This window comes from Lepeophtheirus salmonis, chromosome 13 (assembly GCF_016086655.4).
Source record: "Lepeophtheirus salmonis chromosome 13, UVic_Lsal_1.4, whole genome shotgun sequence".
In the NCBI taxonomy this organism is placed as follows: Eukaryota; Metazoa; Arthropoda; class Copepoda; order Siphonostomatoida; family Caligidae; genus Lepeophtheirus; species Lepeophtheirus salmonis.
Genome location: NC_052143.2, coordinates 32,932,753 through 32,956,131, shown reverse-complemented (window position 1 = coordinate 32,956,131; position 23,379 = coordinate 32,932,753). Strand labels below are relative to the sequence as shown.

At 30.4% G+C, this 23,379-nt stretch overlaps 1 protein-coding gene across 1 annotated transcript in view; it reads left to right on the top strand.

Moving 5' to 3' along the window:
* Positions 1-23,379, top strand: part of LOC121128677 (uncharacterized) — a 226,237-nt gene that overhangs the window by 195,613 nt on the left and 7,245 nt on the right. Inside the window, exon 4 of the mRNA XM_040724265.2 lies at positions 2,860-2,989. Coding sequence (XP_040580199.2) covers positions 2,860-2,989 — 130 coding nt within the window. The remainder of the gene's footprint in view (positions 1-2,859; positions 2,990-23,379) is intronic.

Sequence of the window (23,379 nt, the reverse complement as noted above, 5' to 3'; positions counted from 1 at the left end):
ACGTTTGCACCAATATGACCATTTTTAGGGTCATATATTAATTCGGTTGTTTTTTTTTTTTTTTTTTATATATGGATGAAAACTTTTTGTTTGAATTACTATATTCTTCAAAAGACGTTTTTGTAACCTCACTAGCCTTTTGAAAATCACGGTATTCTCTATTTGTAACAACACCAAGGTTTGTAATAGAAAATTTAAGTTTCTGAATTTGCAATGTTTCATTTAACTTTCTTTTCACAAGGCATACAGAAAAATATAATTCAGAATTTTCATTTTGACGAAATATAAATTGAAGCACAAAGAAACTACTTAGAATGCTCAAACGATCAGAACCACCATATTGACTTCCATATCGGATCATTTAAGTATAAGAGCTCAGTCTTAAATTTTATTGCAAGTGTTAAAATATATATATATATATAAATTACTGTTATGTGACGTATCAAAATCAAATTTAGACATGGTTGGACAACCAATTCTAAAAGAAACTGTTTATGAAGGAATAAAAGAAATACAAGAATTTTGTAGAAAAATTATTTAATATTGCTAAAGGGTATCACACTTCCATGCCAATTTCCTACGGAGTAAGTATAAAATTCGTAACGTATGTTTTTGGATTGATATAAATATGTATAAATTCATTGCCCAGATGGAACCCAGAATAATATTGAGTGAAGGTGTACAATATACATAGATAGGTGGTGAAAACTCACTTCCATAGGGTAATACGATGAATTCTGATATATTTTACTTTTACTTCTCTGCTAAATGAAGCCGTAAATATCATTGGAAGTAAATTTCTCTTTATTAACCAATTCATAAAATATAACACTTGGAATTCGTGAAGCTATTGAGGGCATACAACAACCACTTTGCAATTTGTTTATGGAAATTTTCATAAAACGGTCGTGTAAGCGTAGCTGTGACAGGCATTCGGCGGATATTGTTTTCCATTAATAATGGTATATATTTTTCTTTACATTGAAATAAACATCCTATCATTTATCTCAAAAAATGCAAATTTCCTTTGAATATCAAAATAGCACATCTTATTGGAAAATCCTTAGGTATAAAAAAAAGTTGCCATATCATAATAGTTTCAACACTTTGTCTACAAAATCATTTAATAAATTTTTGAGCTTCTTTTTGTTGGAAATGATAAATATCCTGATCATATCAAAATTTCTCAATTTAAAGATATCTGTCTTTCAGATATTTTAGTACGAGCAACTTTTACAATTATGTTTGAATTAATTAAGAGGCTGGCTTGAAAATATCTAGGAAATCTCTAGGATTTTTGGTTTCAAATTAAGATAAAGTTCCTTTATTTTAAGTATTAATTTATTGTATCCAACGTTTGTGGATGTTGCAAACCGTAGTAAAGATTATAATAAATAGACAATTAAAAAAAATGCAATATAAATCAATTTTAAGAAAATCAACTCTCTTAAATTACAACGCAGGCAAGACTTTTTCAGCCTAGCCCATATTTTAAGTAAAATGATCAAATTTAAAATGAAGCTACATATTCATATTGATAAACACCCCCAAACAAAATTATGTTTAAATTCATATGAATTGACTCCATGATTTATATTTCAAATCAAGACTAAAATATTGGTGATACAATCAATTCACTGATTTGCAATGCTTTAGTGTTGGATCGTGAGAGTCCTCAAAAACGCATTTTTTTTTCTTTTTTGTAGCCTATGTTTAAGCCAAAACAGAATTTATGTTATTTATAAAAAGATTGTTGTTGCTACATATATAAATTGCAAAAAAGTGAGGGGTCCTACCCTCCATGTCCCCACCGGTGGCGTGGACCCAGTAGTACAAATTATTTCTTGATTTATGGAATATATGTAATTTATCATTGATAGTATAAGTACTTGATAAATATGTAAAAAAAAATAATACTGTAAAATTCGATTAAATGAGCAAAAGAAAAAGTTTTTGGGCCAGAAATTAAAAGTTATCTTTTCTAAAGCACTTGAACATGCTCTTTCTTCCAAAAATTATAGCCTAATTAAATTTGATTTTAATACTCCTCGTTTTTATAATGACATCATAACATAAAAGGCTACAAAAGCTATTAAATAAGTATAAAGACGAATGTAATAATTTTTAATGGCTAAGTAAACCAAGAAACGGACATCTCTTATCCAACTGAACAATTACCGGCTGCAAGAACATAAATCTTTCAGCAGAAGAACACGTTCAAGTTGTTCCTACCGTAGTATGAGTAATGATTGAGATGTGGCCGATCATATGGAAGTTGAACCTTATAATTTTAATGATCTAGCTTTCATGAGTACATATATACTTGACGTCAAAGGATGCAAAAATAAATGCCCAACAACATAAAAACGTAATTTTTTAAATAAATGGGTAATAGGCTAAAAAATTGATTTTAAGCAAAATAAATCGAATATTGTACATTTAAACTTCATTTTTAATGAATATTTTATCAAAACAACTTTTTGAAAAAAAAAATTCATATCGCAAGCGTTCCAATAAATACCAAAAAATCTTGAAAAAATGTATATTATCACTACTGAATTAAATATTTTCAAGTGACATTTTGTAATTCTTTGTTTTTGTATATAATATTTGACATACTTTTAACATATAGGTTTTGCAAACGGAATTGTTGGCACTTTTATTTTTGAAAAATGTTAGATGTATGTCAAATTTTAATATATAAAAATACTCTTTCATATGTTAAAACAAAGATTTACTACATTTCACTTGTAACACTTATGCTCCAGGCCCACAGCATGTACTCCCCTTTTTTTTACTTTTTATGCAAATAAAAATAATGTTAAAAGTAATACTCTACGTGTATCAATTAATTGATAGGTTGGATACGATAGCAATGGTATTTGGTCACTAAGTATAAGCAGAGTTGGACAAGAAGATTTTGGAAAATATGAATGCCAAACCAATACAGAGATCAAAAACAGTGTCATTGTCTCATTAAACGTGTTAGGTAAGATATTGTTGTATAGTATGTAACTACAATTGTAGATTAATTATATAACAAATTAAAACACATGGCTTGCTCATCTTATGCAATAGAAAATAATTAAAAGCACTTTGAAATGTATGTTTTTGTTTAATGTTGACATTAAAATATCTAGGCAGTGGTTTTCAAACGGAGGCACTCCAAGGGTACTTGAGATTTTGAAATAATATTTTACAGGTGGTACATAACTCAGGGGCGTCTATTCGAAAAAATTTCCAAAAAAATTAATGTTATATAACATCAGTGAATTTTGATTTTATTTCTCCACAAAAACTTTTTCGTGAATAGCTGTTGATTTTTGATTTTCCTCTAAAAAAAATTAGTATTTTGAAAAAAAAAATTAACTTTTTTTTGTTTTTTTTTCAAAAAAAAATCCGAAAACCTATTCCCCCAGCAAAATTTAATCCTGCAGATGCTCTTGTCACTGAATCTAAAAATATTTTAGGTTAAATAAATATTTTACAAAAGACTTACATCAATAAAAATAAGATGAGAATCCCTGATCTATGAAGCAATTAATTTGGAATGTAGGAAGCAAGTTCCTTGGGTTGTAAACATAATCAATGTCAGAGGAAAGCTGATACTTCTTGAAAATCAAATAGCCACCAACTTGAGGGTAACCTTCAACAGTTCTTCATAGATATAACCTATACTAAACTATGAACTACAAAGAGATGTATTGGCCCGTTGTATCTATTATGGACAAATCAAAAAAATTCCCTCAATTCCATAAATTTATACCTCCCGATTAAAAACAGAAGATTTTATATGGTCAAAGGAGCGATCTTATAAGGAATAGCAATAAGACCTGAATTTAGAAGTAGTGAGGTGTAATCTTCCGACATTATTATATAACAAAATTATAGGCCCATTTACTCTGTCACTTAGTGAGCGGCTTTTGACTAACTATGTATTAAATTAAAGCTCCAATAAAGTGTTCACTGTTTCTACCACATAAAAGGCTGATTTTAGCAAACTAAAATTTGTCATATACATTAATTTCTCATATAAAAGATTCCTGACCATAAAAGGAATTAATTTTATCACAAATATCTCTCTTTTTTTTTGAGTTGCTAGTGCCAGACGCGCCCATGATGCAGAGAGTATTATAACTATTAGATTTGTTGTTCAACAACATACACAATCTTCAACAAAATATAGAAAATCCCAATACAGACCAATATTTATTCGTCTTCAAATTTATGGGTTGAGTTAAGATACCCAGAATTTTTAGCTGTAGTTTAAAACCTTTATTTTTATAGTTATATTGGTCCCGATATGGCCTTTCAAATAACTATATCTTTCATTCTTTTATATTAATGATCAAGTACAATTGACGTTGCCTCCAAAGTATTAATACCTATAATTAGAAGATGCTACATGTTCCTTCAGCTAGGCACGCAGCCAGGGGGGCAGATGGGGGGTGAAGGAGTGAGCCCCCCCCCCCTTCCAAGTGAAAAGAGAAGAATAAGGGCGACTACATTAAGAATATATTTTTCCTTTTTATTATTGAATATTTTATTTTATCTTCATGTCCAGTGATATGTTGTTGACTCTTCAATAAGCCAAGGAATAGCATGGCTATTATCATAGTTCTGTTTTATCCCAAAGTAGCTATTATTAAATACTATTAAGCATATAGCTAAAATAGAAAAGTAAGAGTCATTCAATATAAAAGGTGTAATTTGTGGCATTTTTTCACGGTAATGATATAGGCATTAGTTCAACTGTTTTTAAGGGCAATATCATTTATTTAATAAATGAGCTTTCTACGAGAATTAAGGAAACATTATGACTGGAGTTGTAAAATTATAGCTTTTCTGTATGTACAAAAAAAGAAACCAAAAAAAATGCCAAAGTATGGCAGAAAATTTGCAGAATATTTGGAAAGAGTGCAGTTTAGCTGACATGGCGTTTTATTACTTCAGCTGCAAACATCCATGAGAGGAAGGAAGTATAAACAAATCCCATTCCATATCTAGCAAGCAGATAAATAGAAATGAATTCGATGTCAATCCTTAATTATAATCTAAGCCCAACAAGGATTTACACTTATAACTCCCTGACAAATTTGCAAATTTACTCTCCGTCTTTCGTGAGAACAACCCCAAGTTGTTATGTTATACTTATCAAAGAGCGGCAACCGCTAATTTTTTCGTAAATTTAGTAAATTATAATCTACTAATTTTATTGAACATGCAACTATCTGCTTATTTTCTTGTTTTACAAGTATGTTAGCGCTAATGAAACTACAGCAGATGCTGGTAGATTAGTGGTAAGCTGTCCTATGTGGCTAAACTGTATTTCGATTAAAGTTCAAACCTTCAGGGCCAGTTCTTCATCCCTACTTCTCGAAGAGGCGGATCTAACAGGTAGACTGAAGATAGTGAAAAGTTTTGATGAATTTGTAAATTAATCTTTGATTAGCGCATTTTACTGAATACTCAGATGAACTACAAATTAAAATATGAAGTCCTACATCCCCAATTATTCTAAAGTGAGTAAGGAGACTAGCTCTGGCATCTCAATGAGAATAAAGGTTGAGTGAAACCAATCCACTACTCTGTGTATTAGTATTCCGAGCATAAATGCTACCACAGCCGCATTTATCTGAGTCAAAGTATTGAATACCAGATAAAACTATTTGCATATTTTGGATATCCTTTATTTTCTCGTTCTCTCAAAAAAGTACATGTAAGCTTAACCTAACATTGCTCCAGACGAGAAAGAAAAAATGAAACTACGACTAGAGTTCTTACGATTTAGGTATTCTGCTAATTGTTTGTAGTCACCTAAATAGCAGATTATTGATAAGCAGAATGTCCACCTCCGATACTTCTATTTTTCGTCATCAATAATAATGATAACCGCTTTGAAAAATATAAACAAACATTTTTCAGATTGCCAAGTACAAAAAAAATCACATGCAATCAAAAGCATTTTATGACTTCCGTAAGGAATTTATTGTTTTCTCTTTGTTTTTTTATTTGTCATCAGGATTACGTAATAACGTTACTGATCGACTTTGATCAAACTTAACTTGGCACAATAAGAGGCCATTCAATTTGGAGAGGTCAAATAGATACAAAACACTAATTAAACATGCATAATCGACCATAACTTTTGAACGTATTGAGGTGCATAACTAAAATTGGAGTCATTTAATCAAGGTGCTTAATATATATATATTTTTTTAATATATACTTTTCACATATCTAGTAATGATTAATTTTGCTGTGGAATAACCAATAAACCCTACATTATGAAGTTCCTTTATAATTAATATGGTGATTATCACATGGACTCAACACTATTCGTTATTTACTAATAGGTTGTTAAGTTTTAGAACTTCAATTCAAAATGGGATTAAGACATTCTCAATTTAAGACTAATTATAGGAAATCCTGATGATAAATTAAGAAATACTCCCTCATAAAAGGGCAAAATTTGATTTTTTTTCTGTCAAATCAAATATATGACTATTAATATACGCGAGGATTTAAATTTTAAATGCAATTTCTTACATGATCTAATATATAATATTTTATAATTATACAAAATTAATGATTTCTATCATTTTAAATTTAACATCTCACTATTTGTAAAAGTTATACAAAAATGATTTATTTGCAATTTGTTACATCTAAGTATTGATGAAATATTTTTATAAATACCTACTTCAATAAATATTCCTTAATATGCATAATTAAATTTATGTACATCCAATTATTGAAATATCTTCAATAACTCTTAATAGTTTTGATTTTCCTCTCAACTTGAGATCGGTATTTATTTTATAATTTTAAAGAGCTTATTAATTTCCTCTTTTGAGGTTTGTGTATATAATTATTATTTTTTAATCTATTTTTATCCATTACTCGAAGAAATACACATAATTGTTTGGATTTTTTAAGTTCAAAACGTTAAATTAAACTTTGTGGCTCATTTTAAAGACATAAAAGACCGCAAATCAAATAATGGCAGAAACAAAAGTTGCTTAAAAATCTTCAAAGATTTGTATTCATATCAATGAATTTATGAATTCATTGATATGAATACTTTGGACTCTCACTGCCTCCCTGGGTTTACAAAGGGGCAGCCATTAAATGTACACAGCTTTCAAATTCTTGTTTGTTCAGCTCCTAGATACATCTCACCATACCGGAAATCAATCTGGTATCAGACAATAGAGGTTGATCTATAAGTTTCTAACTTTATTATGACAAAATAAATCATTACTACACAATATATGAAAAATCTTCAAACGTCGTTCCTTCATTGATCTTTTTTTCCCTCTTGATTAAGAGTTGATAGGTCGGGCTCAGGGTCCTACCAACTTTAAAAAGATGTCTATTAAGTTGTATGTGGGCACTAATCATATTTTTGATGTCTCTTGTAATTGTAAACTTTTATTCCGATGTACACCTTGAGGATAAACCGCTTAGATTGGCAACAACTGATTCTAAATATTTCGGAACTCATTCAATGTAGCTTTTCTGAGAGCTTTCTTAGCCTGACACATGGAATTGGGAACAAAAACTGGTCTACCCCTTTCAGCACCTACTAAGTTTTTCATTCTTATTGTGGAAATAAAAAATTCGTTCACTAGTAAAAGAAAAAAAATTAATGGTACTATTTAAGGCCTTTATATCAACAATTTGTCAAATTTTATCGGAACAATTTACCAAAAGTGCAGGCATGTATTCGATTGCCAGATTTCAAATCTTGGCTAGTACATTTGCGAGTTTATCCCAAAGAATTGAATGGGAGGGTGGACAAGGTAAATCCAGAAGAACTTGAACGGGTAGTTATGAGAATTGTATAAGAGATGGAAAGATTATTTTTGATTCATTTGAAAGCCACATTAAATGAAAAATAGTTATTTATAATGAAAGCATTTGTTTTCGATTATGATCTGTAGATGGCCCCTGAAGGCCTGGCATACCCGTGCTACCTCCTGCGAATAATAGTCCTTCATTGTCTTGTCCAACAAAATAACGCTATGATAATATCAAAAACTGTCCTTCTCACTAAATCAATGGGATCCCCGAGCTTGATTATTTGCAACTAGATGGTGCCATCTGGGGGCTGTATCTTTTTCATTTTGCGAGCTAGGTTAAATTTTGGCACAAAAGTGTGAAATATACGGTCAGCTCAAAATAAAAGACTGCTCGAAAAAGACTGAGACTATAATAGTGGGGACTTACTCCTCTATCTATAGTTGGTAGGAGAAAATGAAAATATTAAGTATGAATGCAAATAACATAAGAGCACGGGGAAATTATAGTAGGCGCTGTAGCTTGTTGCCCGTGAAATCTGATGAGTCAATTAAAAAACATCAACCCAAAATAATTAAAACTACCAGATACAATTAATTATCCAAACTAATTTGGATTTATATTTAATATTTTCAACTTCTACTACCAACTGTAAATGAAGAAGTAAGACCCCCTTTAATATCCTTCCAGACTTACATTATAAATAAAACGGAAATATCTAATTAATTATTGTGCGTCCTTGTACTGATTAATCCACAGACCTGTACGGGTTGAAGACCGTTTCTATAAATGATAACCATTATATAATTTATAATAGACTCTAGACAATTGACTCTAGACTCTAGTACTTGGGGTACTTGGAAAACTTAAGGGGTTGGTTACTTGAAATTAAAAATGAATAAATATATTTATTAAATAACTTCAACTCTACAGTCTTCTGACCACATATCTAGGGCCTGACTCTCCTGCCATCTATTGAGGGAAAATAGAGTCAACAGAAAGAAGAAGAATGAGTATGACTCATAAGTATGTGTTTATATTTGCAAGAAAAAAACGAAAAACGAAGATATTATTTTTATAATTTTTTTGTAAATGACGCATTGACAACAAAAACAATCCAGTCCTTGTTAAAACGCAGCATTGATGTTGCTAAAAACATAGAAGGACCGGTGATTAAGAAAAAAGTACAAGGGATCCGCAAAAGTTTCAACAGTAATTTTTAAGAATACGTTCTAATGAAGTTCACGTCCAACAGCCACAGTCCTCCCGTGTCGTTGTGTTTTTTTTTGGTTTGTTTTTTTCTGTAGAGAGAAGTTGATGAGCAGTGGAATGAAACCAGCGAATCTCCAGCGTCATTTTACAACAAAATATGAATCTCATATTGCAGAGGACCTAAGTTTTTCAAGAGAAAACTCTCGAAATTTAGGTTATCTCATGATACGATAAGGAAAGGCTCTACAACATAAGCCAAATCTTTGGTGGCCTCTTATGCAATGCCTTTGCTAATATATATTGTTATTTATTATATATTTTCATTTGCAAGCAGTTGAGGAAAAGGAAGTTTATTTGCAGTTGCAAATTTTAATCAAATAAACAGTGTTGACACAGGGTTTTATGTCTTCTTTCTCAACTAAAAATGTTTTACAATAGTTAGGGGTACGGGGGGAGTAAAATATTTTACAATCATGGAAAAAAGGTTAAGAATCCCTGCTATAGACAATAGATCCATTAATTGAAATATTGTATGTTCATTTATTTAGTATCGGTTTTCGAATCATGACTCTTACAATTCGATCTTAAATCTCAATTTTCACATGCAAATGTGCATATATAACCAAAATCACACACTACTTTCTTTATTTTATAATTGAAGTCATTATGATTAGAAACAGTCACAATTCTACATTATACATTATTTACTTAGTAACATATACTAACTTTTGTTATGTTTCTCATAAGAGGATTTAAAACACGTTTAAAAAATGAAATAACATTTTTGAAAAGCAAATATTACAAAATTCAACTCTCCAAAAATAAACATGATTTTTTTTTTGACGTGGGTTATGAATTAGTGTAAATTTTGGCACTAAAATGAGAAGAATTTTGTTACATGACTCCCACTATTTCAGTTCTAAACATTTTCATAATTATTTCATCGAAATTAGATATCGTAAATATAAATTAAAACTATATTGTTTTTTGTATTTCAATTGGTTAAAAACGTCCTGTTTAATTAATCTTGACAACATTAAGTAGGTTGTGAAGTCTCTTCAATATATAATTAGTTATAATCGTAATTACTATATTGAAATATTATTCTTGGTAAAAACTTCTATAAAATATTCATTACATTTGATAAATTTTGTTTATCAAATTAATACTTATCACTATTGATGAAATTGTCTGTGATATTCAATTAAGTGTTTATATTACATTCGTAACACCACGTACTTTTACATTTGTAGCACCACGAATGACTCACGTAAAAAAAAGAACGTTTTGTCCCACTTGTTGGTCCTAAAAGAAGGTAAAAATGATTCCTCGTGAAGTCAAAAGTTTTTTCTTTTTTATATATTATTCCGTTATATAATAGAGTAAACAATGTAATAAAGTATTAAAATGAAAAAAAATATTTTTTTTACAAGAAATATTCATTAATCCTAATACATATTTCATATATATTATTTTTCTTAATAAACTATCGAAATTTTATGAATAATTAAGACCTGACAGTTAAGGGGCAGTCCCAATGAGCGACAACCCTTAGGACCAATAGGACTGGGATTAAGACTGGACCGAATAAATAAGGACCGACAACTCTACTTATAAGTCAAGCAATTAATTAAATTTCAAACTTATAGTGAAAATTGCAAAACATACAAATAATTCCCAGAATAGACATTATTGCGACAATAGTAAAGTGCATTTGCTTTGACAGTACGTTTCAAATGTAGATTAAAAAGTGTTGGCAGTAAATGAAGTTATAATGGAATTTGGAACACTACACTAAGAAGCAGTTTTTAAAATTTGGGATAATGATAAACCCAGTCGACTAAGAAAGTGTTAAAAAAGATTCAAGGATTGTTTCCAGCTACTTAATCGTCTGGTTGAGATTTATTTCAAACTATCTAAAGATAAATACTTTAAATGAGGCCAATGATGGCTTCCAGGAGGCGGTGGAAGGACTGGTACCCCTTCCGGATGTAGTACTATGTCATGGCGTCCCAGTGGACCTCGGTGCTTGGATGACGGACACTGTATTTTTTCAACAAAATTTCACAAGAAAGCAATGTTCAATAAGATAGGATAATGCATTTTCTTTTTTCTATATTTTCCAGTATTGACTTTCTTTATGTAATTTATAGATATTCATATTAAGGGAATGTATGTTTATTGTCCTTGATGTGAAGAGTTCAAATATGAAAACATTCTTATCATAACTTAACATTAAGTTATGTAAGTTTACGATTTGATGATGCTATACTTGGAATAGATATGAAAGTCAAAATTGAGCCAATAGGTTAAACTTTTAAATATTTTATAAATCCATAGTCAAAACTTATTTGAATATAATTTACGTAAACTTTGTATTTTGTTAACACAGATAATAATAGATTCATGAATTAATTCAAGAAAACGTTAACGTAAACATTCACAAAAATAATATTAGGAGAGTGCAGAAGAAGTTGATGAAAGAGATGAGAAACGAGCTTGATAAGAAGTGCAGGGAGTGGGAGCCAATCTTTTGTATTATCTTTGATGGAAGAATCAATTTGACTAATGAGGTGATGGAAGCAATGAGCAGTGAATGGTTATGGTTTGGATCAAGCAAGAATGTTATAGTGTTGGTAGTGAGTCTGGGAGTAATTACCTGTTCCACTTTTTACCAGAGAAAGAAAACAAGGAAGAATCACAAGCTGCAAAATACAGTTTAGGAGGTCTGGTTGAAGTGCAGTCTGCATACTAATGAACTTCCCTTACACTGTCTAATTTATGAGCTTGACAGTTATATGATAGTTTGTGCTATCAAAGACGGAGTATGTTCTGAAAGGATGTCTTTCTTGGATATTGTACCTGTTTACCACAGCTGCTGGCTCACCACTGCTAACAGACATTTAAGACTCTGAGCATCAAAGCATGAACGGAACTCTTCACATCCAGGACAATAAATATACATTCACTTTATATGAATATCCATAAATTACATAAAGAAAGCCAATACTGGAAAATAGACGGGAAAAAACCCAAATTTCTCCAAGTTTCGAAGTGGAATTTATGTAGCTTAGGGTTATTCTATCTTATTGAAAGTTACTTTTTTGAAATCTACGTGGGAAAAAAACAGAAAAACATACTACCGGTTTTTGGATTTTCGAAAAAAGGTATGAATGTAAGTCCTTGTTAGACTTGAAATATAAATGGAGATCGACATCGGAGTAACTCCATTTATATTTCCTTGCTATAGAAGGAGTGAGATTTGGTCGTTGTTTTTTTGTTTTTTGTTTTTTTGTTGATAAACGGCTATATCGAGGTCAAATTAAGTTTCGTAAATCAATGGAAGGTTTTACAATATAGTTAACATTAAAAAATATGCAATTTTTCATTTCCTACGAGGTTATCTTTAGGTAGCACATCAAATTCAAAGAAATGCTCAGAATAATATGTCGGCCAAACCAAAAGAAGATTAAAAGATTGGATAAGGAATCACATAAAAAGTGTCCATAAATGTTTGGAAGCCACTGGAGAACATTTCAATTCGAGAGGACATAAGAAATATGATATTAAAGTTAATGTGCTTAAACAAATCCGCCTATAAGAACCGATGCTGATATGATGCAGATCCTTTTTGTTCGAGAAAAATGGTGGATCAATCAATTTCAGTAAAAAACACCCACTGGAATGAATAGACACTGAATTGAACGTTCGTTAAGTTTACTGTAAAACAGTTTCATTTTATAAAATCTCACTTTTTTCCTAATATATTTATGAATTTATGTGAGGTTATGATCCTGTACATAGCAAAAATAATCGGATATTTTATTTTTAATGTACTCGTATATATTATTTTAAATATTCCTAATGTTAAATTTTAATCTTTTTATATTTTTGTGAAAACACTAAAATAAAAATATTTTTATATTATTATTTCTGAAGAGATCTCCAATAGAGACGAAATCGATTAAATTTTACAGCTCCTCTAAAAATCTACGTTTTATTGTGTTGGTTAAGTCAAACCCGTCTTCTTTAAAATTCTTAGATATCTCTACTCATCCCAGAAGTTTGAATACAATGCCTTTAATTGACAAAAAAACGGTCCATGGCTGTATGTACATTGAGCCAGTTTCTTTTTCTTCTTTTTTGAATATAGAAATTTGGAAAAGTTGGGATTTGAAATGGAAATAACATATACAATTTTTCATTTTCTTACGATGTCACCTTTAGGTAGGATATCAAGTTCAAAGTTTGAAAGGAGATATAAGTTATTTACTTCGTCAATGAAGATTAAAATACAACATTAATCCTTATTTCACATAAATTAATGATGATAAACTTTATTCCAACCTATAAAAATATTTATGAAGTATCTTTCTAAAGCAATCCTTTGAAGCAAAAGATAGAATAACAAAAGATTTTTTTTTTTAAAAGATCTTATCTTTCTGAAAATGGAAAGAAAAAATTATGTTCGCTTTACACTGATAATCCAATTTTCCAAACCTTTTTTTTTTCTTTTGCTCAATAAGACCATCTTTTTTATTACTTCATGAGGGTAAGAAAAATGTCCGTCAAAATTATCTTATATGTACATAATAACTAAAAATGTATTTTTAGTATCTATTTTTACTAAGTAAAGTGAAATGCCTTTTTTCATAATTTGATCAAGATATGTGACCTAAAGACGATCTAGTGTGATAATCCAATTTGGTATGAATAATTTTCATAACATAAGACAACTTTCCACATTACCCTGAATCGAAATTCGAAAAAAAGTTGAAAATCAAACTGCTCTAATGTACATATTATGATATACAGGTGTGCACATCTAAAACTGAACACTCCTTTAAATTTTAAACCATGCACATATTCGTGATTTTATTGAGGTGAAACTGATTTATACTTCGAGGCAAGGGTCTTGACTAGTTATAAACAAAACTCCATCAAAATCTAAATAGCAACAGTGAAATAGCAGCCGATAATATGGAGAGACATCGAGTCGCAATTTTGGAACTTTCAGCGCGGGGAAAAACTCCCGCTGAAATGCCAAGGTTCTGAACTACAGCCGCGCCACCGTTTACAGCGTGGTGGCCAAAGGGACTCCTGAGGTGACCACACGATCTAAGTCAAGGCCTCGAAGGTGTGACGAAATTGTTGCTGCCGTGAAAAAGTCTGTCGAGGACAAGAGAGGCAAGGTCACCGTCAGCGGCCTCTCCAGGAAGTTCAACGTCAGCAGAAGGACCATGGACAGGCTAGTTATGAAAGATCTTGGCCTTAAGATCTACTTTAGAGCCCCTCGTCAAGCCCTCAAGCCGTAAAATTTAAAGGAGTGTTCAGTTTAGACGCGCACACCTGTAGTACTAGAACAAACCCGTATTAAAATTTTTTTTTTTTTTTTTTTGAATTATTCAATAATGCTTAAATAACTCCGGAATTAAATTAAAACTTGTCGATGGACAACATTTCAAGTTGTTCCATCCCATTGGACATTATAATTAGAATAATTAGAAATTGGTTCCTCCTTCAACCATAATGAAAATACATACTAAAACTAACTCGCTAATCATCTTTTAATATACGTTCTCTCTTTTCCGTACAATAATAACTTTTTTTGATTTTTAATTTTTTTGGTACATTTTCGAATGGACAACCCATACCTTTAAAAAAAAACTTCGAGACACGGGAGTTTGATCTTTTTTTATGAAAAATAAAATCAACTTATTAACAGAAAAACCAACTTGCTCTCAGGAACCAGAAATCTGGTTTGGTCAGAATGAAACATAGCCCTATGTAGATAACTCAGAATTCTGAACAACTTTTATATTTATGTCTAAAGTCTGTATTTGTCTCCATTTTTGAAATAAATACCTTACTAATGCGTTTTTATGACGGAACTTTTGTTGATTTTGTTCAAGATTGTATTTTTTTAACTTAGGGCATATAATCCAAAATTTCAACATTTTCATTAATTAATAAAACTACATGTCAATTATATTTATAATTAATCATTTAGAACAAAACATTCAACAATGTCGGTTTGTTCGTTCATGTATTTTTCTCATAAATAATTTTACATCTTCAAAGAACCTTTTTTTTTTTCCTTTATTCATTTTGTGAGGGGTAAAATAATAATTATAAGAATTTCATTAATTTGTTGGATATGTGTGTATATAATATCTACATCAATATGTGGAGATCAAAGAGAAATATCAGCCAATTTTTGTCTTAACACGTTCGCTGCCAGGTTTCTTTAAAAAAAATTATTTTCTTATTTTACATACATTTCTTTATTTCCCCCTTACTGTATGTCAAGAAACTGAGGATAACTTTGAAAAAATCATTCAAATTTCGAAAATATGCACTTACATATATGAAGTCCTCAAATACGAGGGTCGTTATATATATTCCTCAATAGTCCGAGAGATTGCACTACTGGCTCGTATCGAGGTTATGTTTGGTTAGTAGTATCTCTTGGAAGAACACACACAATGTTTACTCGGATCATTATGTTTCTTTCTGTTTGGCATTCGCTTGAATCAAAGAATTCGAAAGGAATATTCCTCATCAACTTTCTGGATGAGGGTAAAACTATTACAGATACATATTATTCTTTGGTTTTGCACCGTTTGAAAACTGAACAACAAGAAAAACGCCCACGATTGGCCCACAAGAAAAGTCACAATGCACCAGCTCAAACCTCAGCAGTTGTGGTCGCAAAATTAATGGAAATATGGATCCAACTCGAGATACACACAGTACTAGCAATCTCACGCACCTTCACTCTTCTGTCATCCATCACCATATCATGGATTTCCTCAACAATTTCTGGAGTAGTAGTAACTTCAACAGGGAGTCCAGAACGGTCAGCGTCACTTGTGCCCATTTTGAAACCACTTATAAACTATTCTAAACGATGCTGTGTAGAGTATCCATAATTTATTTCATAAAGTAATGTTTAATCAACACAAGAAACTACTTTTTGTCCTTTTTTTGAAAATAACTCCACTTCACTTTCCTCCACTGATCCACAGAAGAAATTGATCAATCTCGCCAAAAGTTGGTGCATGTTCTTCCGAGAGATGCTACTAACTAAACTTAACCTCGACACGCCCCAGTAATACCATTTTTCGGACTTCACACGGACTTTTTAAACAGCCCTTCTAATGAAATGTCAATATTTTATATACATATTTCAAAACATTGTGAAATAATTTGTAAGATTCCACAATCTTCGCCTATAAAAAGCAGGTGCATTTCAATCTATGTATTAGTTCGAATGAGGTATTTCTATGGTGATGGAGCAAATTTTAAACACACGATATAAGGCCATTGGTTTGCTTGATTGTGAAGTGTGATTATCACTATGAATGGGTATCGGATCAAATATAAACCTGCTGAGAAACTTCATAACAAACATGTTAGAGGGATGAAGAAGAAACTATCAAGAGCAGCTAAAATCACTTTTGCAAAATCCCTAACCAAAAGACGTCAATCTGCAAGTTAATTGACTGCAAAACAGGTCATCAGGTGTTCTATGAAACTGTGAGAAAACACTTGACGGAATATCTCAAATGTCTTCTATAAATTCCCCAGCTCAGCCAAAATTAACCAAAATTTGAAAGGAAAAAACGCCTGAAATTTAGCAAAAAGAGAAGACATTGGGGCATTTTGAGTGGAGGAAGGTTTTCTTTTCTGATGAGTTCCTATTTCAGTTGTTCCTTCCCAATCCACAAACTGATAGATTATGGGTTTTTATTAAGGAAGGCATTGATGGGACTTAAATTAAAAATTCAAGTATAGGAACTTATGAGCTACAGCCACAGAGTGAGTTACATATTATGCCGCTAGGACAAACTGTTAAAACCAAATACTATGTTGATAACTTCTTAGAGAAGTTTTTTCTTCTAAAAATAAAAAGGAGGAACGAAAATGTGATCAACATTGAAGGGGAAACTTTTGCCTGGCATGTCGTAAGCATTTTTTCAGCAGGACAGGGCTCCTGCTCATCACTCCCAATTGGCACAGGATTGGCTTCAAAAGAATTTAAATTAATCAATACCCAAGGGGTACAATAGTCCAGATTTGTCATCATTCAAAAATTTATGAGTCATTGTCAAATACGAACTCAAATATTTTAATTTAGGATTCAGTGAAAAGTCTTTGATTGAAAATGTGAAATTGGCGTGGTCAAAAATAAGTCTTGATATTTTAGACAATTTAATTTCATGTATGGCAGGGTGTTTAAAAAAATTGATAAAACTCGAAGGTGGTTACATAGACAAATAAATTCATTTCTTATTTTAAGTCATAATTGTGGTATTTACTTTTTCTTAAGGTATCATAAATTTTTTTACCTACTAATTTGTAAAAAGCACTCGTTACCCGCTTAAAAAAGAAAAATATTGGGACGACTATTCTCGTTCTTGTGAAAGAAAAAGATCATCTTGTTTTTTGAACTAATTTAATTTAATAAACCGTCATATTATTTTTTTTAAATAAGCAAGTATCTCTTTGATAGGTCGTACAAATTCTTAAACTGACTCATTTCGATGTTGGACCGAAAAAAAAATCATTTTACAGTCTGAGAACGATGGAATTTCATTTTGTAGCCATTCTTATTGTTCTTTAACTGGGAATTATACACCCTTAAATTTAAAAAAGTACTTTTTTTTCATTTGAATCTACATTTTAACGCCAATATTTTTAACTATGCTCCTGAAACATTAAAACACATTATACACAATTATTTATTTATTTTGATAATGCCTCCTTTAGGATTTATTTGTATATTCAGCCATTTTTAATCGAGGTTTTCTTCATTTGATTAACTTTTTTGCTTAAAATTGATTCCTTTGTTTTTACTTTTGGGAGAATTTTTCACTTACTTGAAATCACAAAACCTCTCTACAGGACTAGCCAAGAAGATGCCGTAGTATTGGCAGGTATATATCTACATAATTCCCTCCTGCAGGAAACATTACTTGCAATACTTTTGTCCTGTTGGATGCTCTGCTTTCCTTAATACATACTAGATAATGGATAACAAAAAAGATTCTTAATTAATATGAATTTCTCAAGCACATTTAATCAATATTCAATGTCATGGTATGCATTCCAGTAGAAAAAATCAACACAAATAATATGCTGGGAACAAATACTTTATTTATTAAGAGGGGAATAAAAAAAATCATGATTTAGAATTCAAGCTATTTTATTCATTTACTAAATTCTTACTATGGAAATTACAAAATTTAAAGACAATTTGTGTTGCATAACCCATAAAATGAAGTAATTTTATGGCACCTTTATTCGGTAGGAATTGTACATTTTTCACATTTTATTATGTTGACAAATGTTTCTACAAATAACCTTCTAGGATTCGAAGAATTCATTAGAACATATTTTGCTTCTTTTGATGAAAAGATAATATCATGTAATTGATTTGCGTGAAGGGTTGTTAAATACAGGAAATCAAATTTTATTTTAAGGCCACATCTATCAATTTGATCTTGAAAACTTTCGAGCAGCTCACCATCCTCCTCATAGTAATCTAAACATTCATTGATTAAACATTTAGATAACTTGAACTTTAAGCAATCGCAATCTTCATTTTGTTCTTCTGGCCGTTCTAAAATTCCCAATTTTGGATGTTTAATCACAAAAACTATGAAATTTTGATGGCATAATTGAAAGGTTGTAAGTAGTCCATGTCTTCTATGAGATGGATGTTAGATGGCAAAGAAGAAAAGTATAACTTATTTTATAGGTGACGGAATGGAGAAACTTTGTTTTCTTCTCTAAGCGTAAAAATGTCAGAGCGACAACAAAAAAGGCAGCACGTGCGTAATCTCTTCTACGTCAGTGCCAAAGTTGAGAAGGCTGCAGAGAACGTTAGTATCCCCATTCGGACTTCCCCCCAACTTGGAAAAGGTCATTACGTATAGAAATGATGTTAAAAGGTGTTTACAGCCAAAAAAAAAAAAAAAAAAAAATATGCAGAAACAATATGGATGACTTCTTGTCTGCCTCAATGCGGCCCTCCTATACCTCTGACCTCAACCCAAAAGACTTTGATGTTTGTTGTGTATTGCAAAAGAATTTCTGCCACGCATCCCATTGATTTTTTTAATTATTAGTATTTGATCTGTGCTTCCATCATGACACAGTGTGGTACGCCATGGATACGACCATCATCGTCAAGTCCTGCCAATCTTTTCGTCGACGTGTCGATGCCTGTATTGCTTGTGAAGGAGGGCATATTAAATAAAAAATATAGTTAAATATAGTATTGAAACAGTTCTCAATTTGGTTTTGAGTTGTCTTTCCTGGATTCCATAAAAATCACGCTTTCAGTAATTTATTAATTCTACCACAAGTTTTGGGTCCTTCTTTCAAGAAGATTTCCATCACCGTCAACTCACTTACAAATAACGGTACATATCAAATATGTTGATGCGTTGAAGCAAAATCTGATACTAAAAAATGTGACATTTTTAGTAGTAAATATTATTTACACATCTTGACATAAAACAACTTCATATCAATATAAAATATACTCACTTCATTAATAGAAACACTTCAACATTGTAGTTAACTGTTATAAAAACATTTGATCCTTCAAGATATGAAAAATATAAGTAGAGTTGACATTTAATTTAACTTTTGCAAATACTTTAAGCAAGAACTGTATATGCAATTCCTCTTAATAGCTAAAGATAAGAATTTATTATATTATATGTGTGAGTTTGATACACCATAAGTACATTCATTTGCATCATATTTTTTTATTACAAATATAATAATTCCTTGTGACATCTTTAAGTATGTAACACATATAGTATTATTTATTAAGACCAAATAAGAGCTTGTATATAATGTAATGATATCTGTATATATTTTTATAATTGATTATGAGAAATATATGAACTTTTCTTCAATTAACACTTGTATCAAAAAATATACGACAACATAACTTCCTTTTTCTAAAAGACAATAAAACAAGTTTCATAAATAAGAAATTTTTTATTTTTTGTCTCATAATAATAGTACAAACTTAAAGTCTTTTTAAAATCATATCAGATCCCCCATTCTCCATAGAATTAATAAACCAAAATCTGGTATTTTAATAACCGGTGATTTTGTCATTATTTTTTCTTTCTCTTGTAATAAATTTTCATTAGGGGGGTTTTAAAGGACTTGTTATTTTTAATACAAAAATATACTAAATTTAATTTGTAACATATCATATTTTATTATCGTGGAGTGTTTATTCACTAAATCACTGGATTTTGATTTGACCCCTAAAAATATGTGGCTCTAGATGTTTGACCCTTACCTCTACCATTGAGAGATGAATATATGATAATTTGAACTGCATTTTAAGCCATATAACCGTTATTAAGTTCAATCGAGAGATAAATAATATAATTTATTTGAGTATATTGATCAAAAATAAAGATTTTAATGTCACATAGATTGAAATATATATGAAAAAATAAGAAATACAACGAAAAACTAATCAAATATATTATGAAACTAAAATCAGTGATATATGTACTACATGGAATCATTACTATATTATCAATCCCCTTTCATTTTTTGCAGTAATTAAGTCATAATTGAGACTCACAAACAAATTATATTATAGGTTGTGGATGTGCAAATAGGCTTATAAGCGAAAAAATGTCTTAATTTGAGTATGTGTATTGAGTTAAGCACGTCTATCCTAGGTTTAATTTTGGACACAGCAACTCGAAGATCATTCTCCACATTAAGAACCGATTGGTATTTATTTTGTTACAATAAACTATTACTGAAAAGGTTTTCTCATATAAATAAGTTGAACCAAATTATATAAATAAAGCTGCTTTAGCTAGAAGTGGGTACTCATTCATCACAGAAATCCAGAATTTGTCAAGTGTTTTAGAATCATAATCTGTATTTAGTGTTTAGTAACATGAAAGTTCGATAAGTGCATCTTCCATATCGGACGACAGATTATTAGCTGTTACGGTAAAAGGGGCGCATCCAGTCATGTATTTGTAGAGCACTATATTCTGGGGAAATCTTTTTAAAATAATTCAGAAGAGAATTGTAAAAAATATGTACATTCATCATTATTTAAGAGATGATACCACAATATATATTGTATTCTTATTTTTTGGAAATAATGTGGCGATCTCTCTGTTAATTTCTGCGACCATCACAGGGGTCACAACCCCTACTTTGGAAACCACTGAACAGGATAATTAGTAATTTACGTTTTTACAAAGGCCTTAAAAATGTTGTTTATTTCTATGATAAATCTTTACTGGATGTGTACAAATTGCACCTATTTAAAATTCTTGAATGAGATAAAATCTGATAGTTTTAATTTTAACTCTTTAGAATTATATTTTTTGTAGAGTAATTTGAGTTCCAATATTTTTGCAAGTTTCAAATTATGAAAAATAATTTAAAAAATCGGATTTCGTTTTTTATATACGAAATAGAAGCAATTAACTGATTTTCATTAATCAAACCATTAAAACTTAGGTGCTAAATTGTAATAAGTTTGATGCTATAAGATATTTTGTCAAACTATTTTTAGACAATATTTATTGTTTACGACAAACACACGTTCCTCACAACTCCTTTGCATGATAGCAATTTAATACATTTTTTTTTTAAATTAAAATATCACTTAGATTATAAATAACTTTTTACATAAATTTTTGTTGCCAGAGTCAGAGACGCTTCAAATTTTACGATTCCTGAGTCCAGCACCACCAAAAAATGCAGCGACTTAGACTCTGCAGCCCTACTGTAAACACAATACTCCCATTGAGAGTGCTCCCGGTACTAAGGTACACAATAATGGCCGCACAGCGTTTGTATTCAGTGGCCATTTCAAGGATTTTGTATTTTTTCTTCTATAATTTTGTCACCTGAGTCTGATGAACAAACTTTCGTAATCATAAATCTCAGGGTTGCCAAGATATTGAGGTCTAAACTTGTTTCAGATTTTAAATCCCCGCTCTCTACTTGTATATTACATAGCTAAAATGTTTATTCTAATGTATTTTTGATGTACATACTAGTACAAAAAAATTAGTTTCAAAGTATTTCCTATTCGGCATATTTTGGATTTATGTCATACTTTTGAATAAAAAAAATATGAAAACTAGCGTACACATAAATTAAATAGTATTAATGCAGAAAAAAAATATTCAAATACGATATAAATTATGCGTGCCGATAGCATATTTATAATATATGGTAATATATTGAATATTCTTGTATAATAAAAGTATTAATTATTATTTGTGACAAATACGAATATATAAGAACAAATATGGTATGATATTTCATTATTTATCGATAAACTGGATAGATATTGATCAATTTTATTCTAATTTACATATTTGTTTGATGGGTATAATTGGCTAATCGGTTCCCTTTACATAATCAAATAATCAATCCTTTATTGCTTCCTTGCAAACTTCGCGCGATTACTTCAACATGTTAGCATATGAAACTCTATTTTCCGACAATGGTTGATACATATTAGGGTCGTTTCACATCAAGTGAACACACTTTTTTTGCAATTTACAGCATGGCCATCACCAATTTGGATAATTTTTGGTGAGCTGGCTTTTCTATATGAAAAAGAGGGTGTGTGAAAAATTAGGGTTATGTAACTCACCTGGGCCGTTCTAGGCCCGCTCAAAGTTGGGCATAATGCTTTGTACCAGCGTTGTTCAGAAAGCCATAATTTCTTTTATAGAGGCTTGATTTTAACAAAAATTACATCAAAAGATGCAAAAGAACACAAACTATAACTCATATAACATCATAACTTATTTAAATCAAAATAAAAGTTTGGGGGTCTAGCGCGGCCTTCAAAATGGCGCCCCTGTCTAGCATCAAAACCAATTTTGTTTTAATTTTGGTAAAACATATCTCAATATATGTTTTCAAATATATTCAAAATTCAGAGTGGGATCTGGATGGGATCATTTCCAATGAAAACATTAACTAGAGTATATAGAGCCGCTTTTATAGCTAATTAGGTAAGCATAATATAATCGAAAATTCAGATATTTTATAAAATAACAATAAAAATAACATTATGATAGAGTCAACACTTTTCATTTAAAACTTAAATTGTATAACAGATTTAACTTTTGACTCCTCTGATTCACTGTACATGCGAACTCTAAGTGATTGGTCTAATTCGATAATAAATTAATTAAGTTTTTTGTACCCTAAATGATTTTTACAAAGTTTTAATCTTTTTCTTATATATATCCTTCAGCTTTTTGATAATCTTCTTCGGTGCAAAAATTTATTTCCATATTTTTCATATTATCCTGTGAATATTCTAAT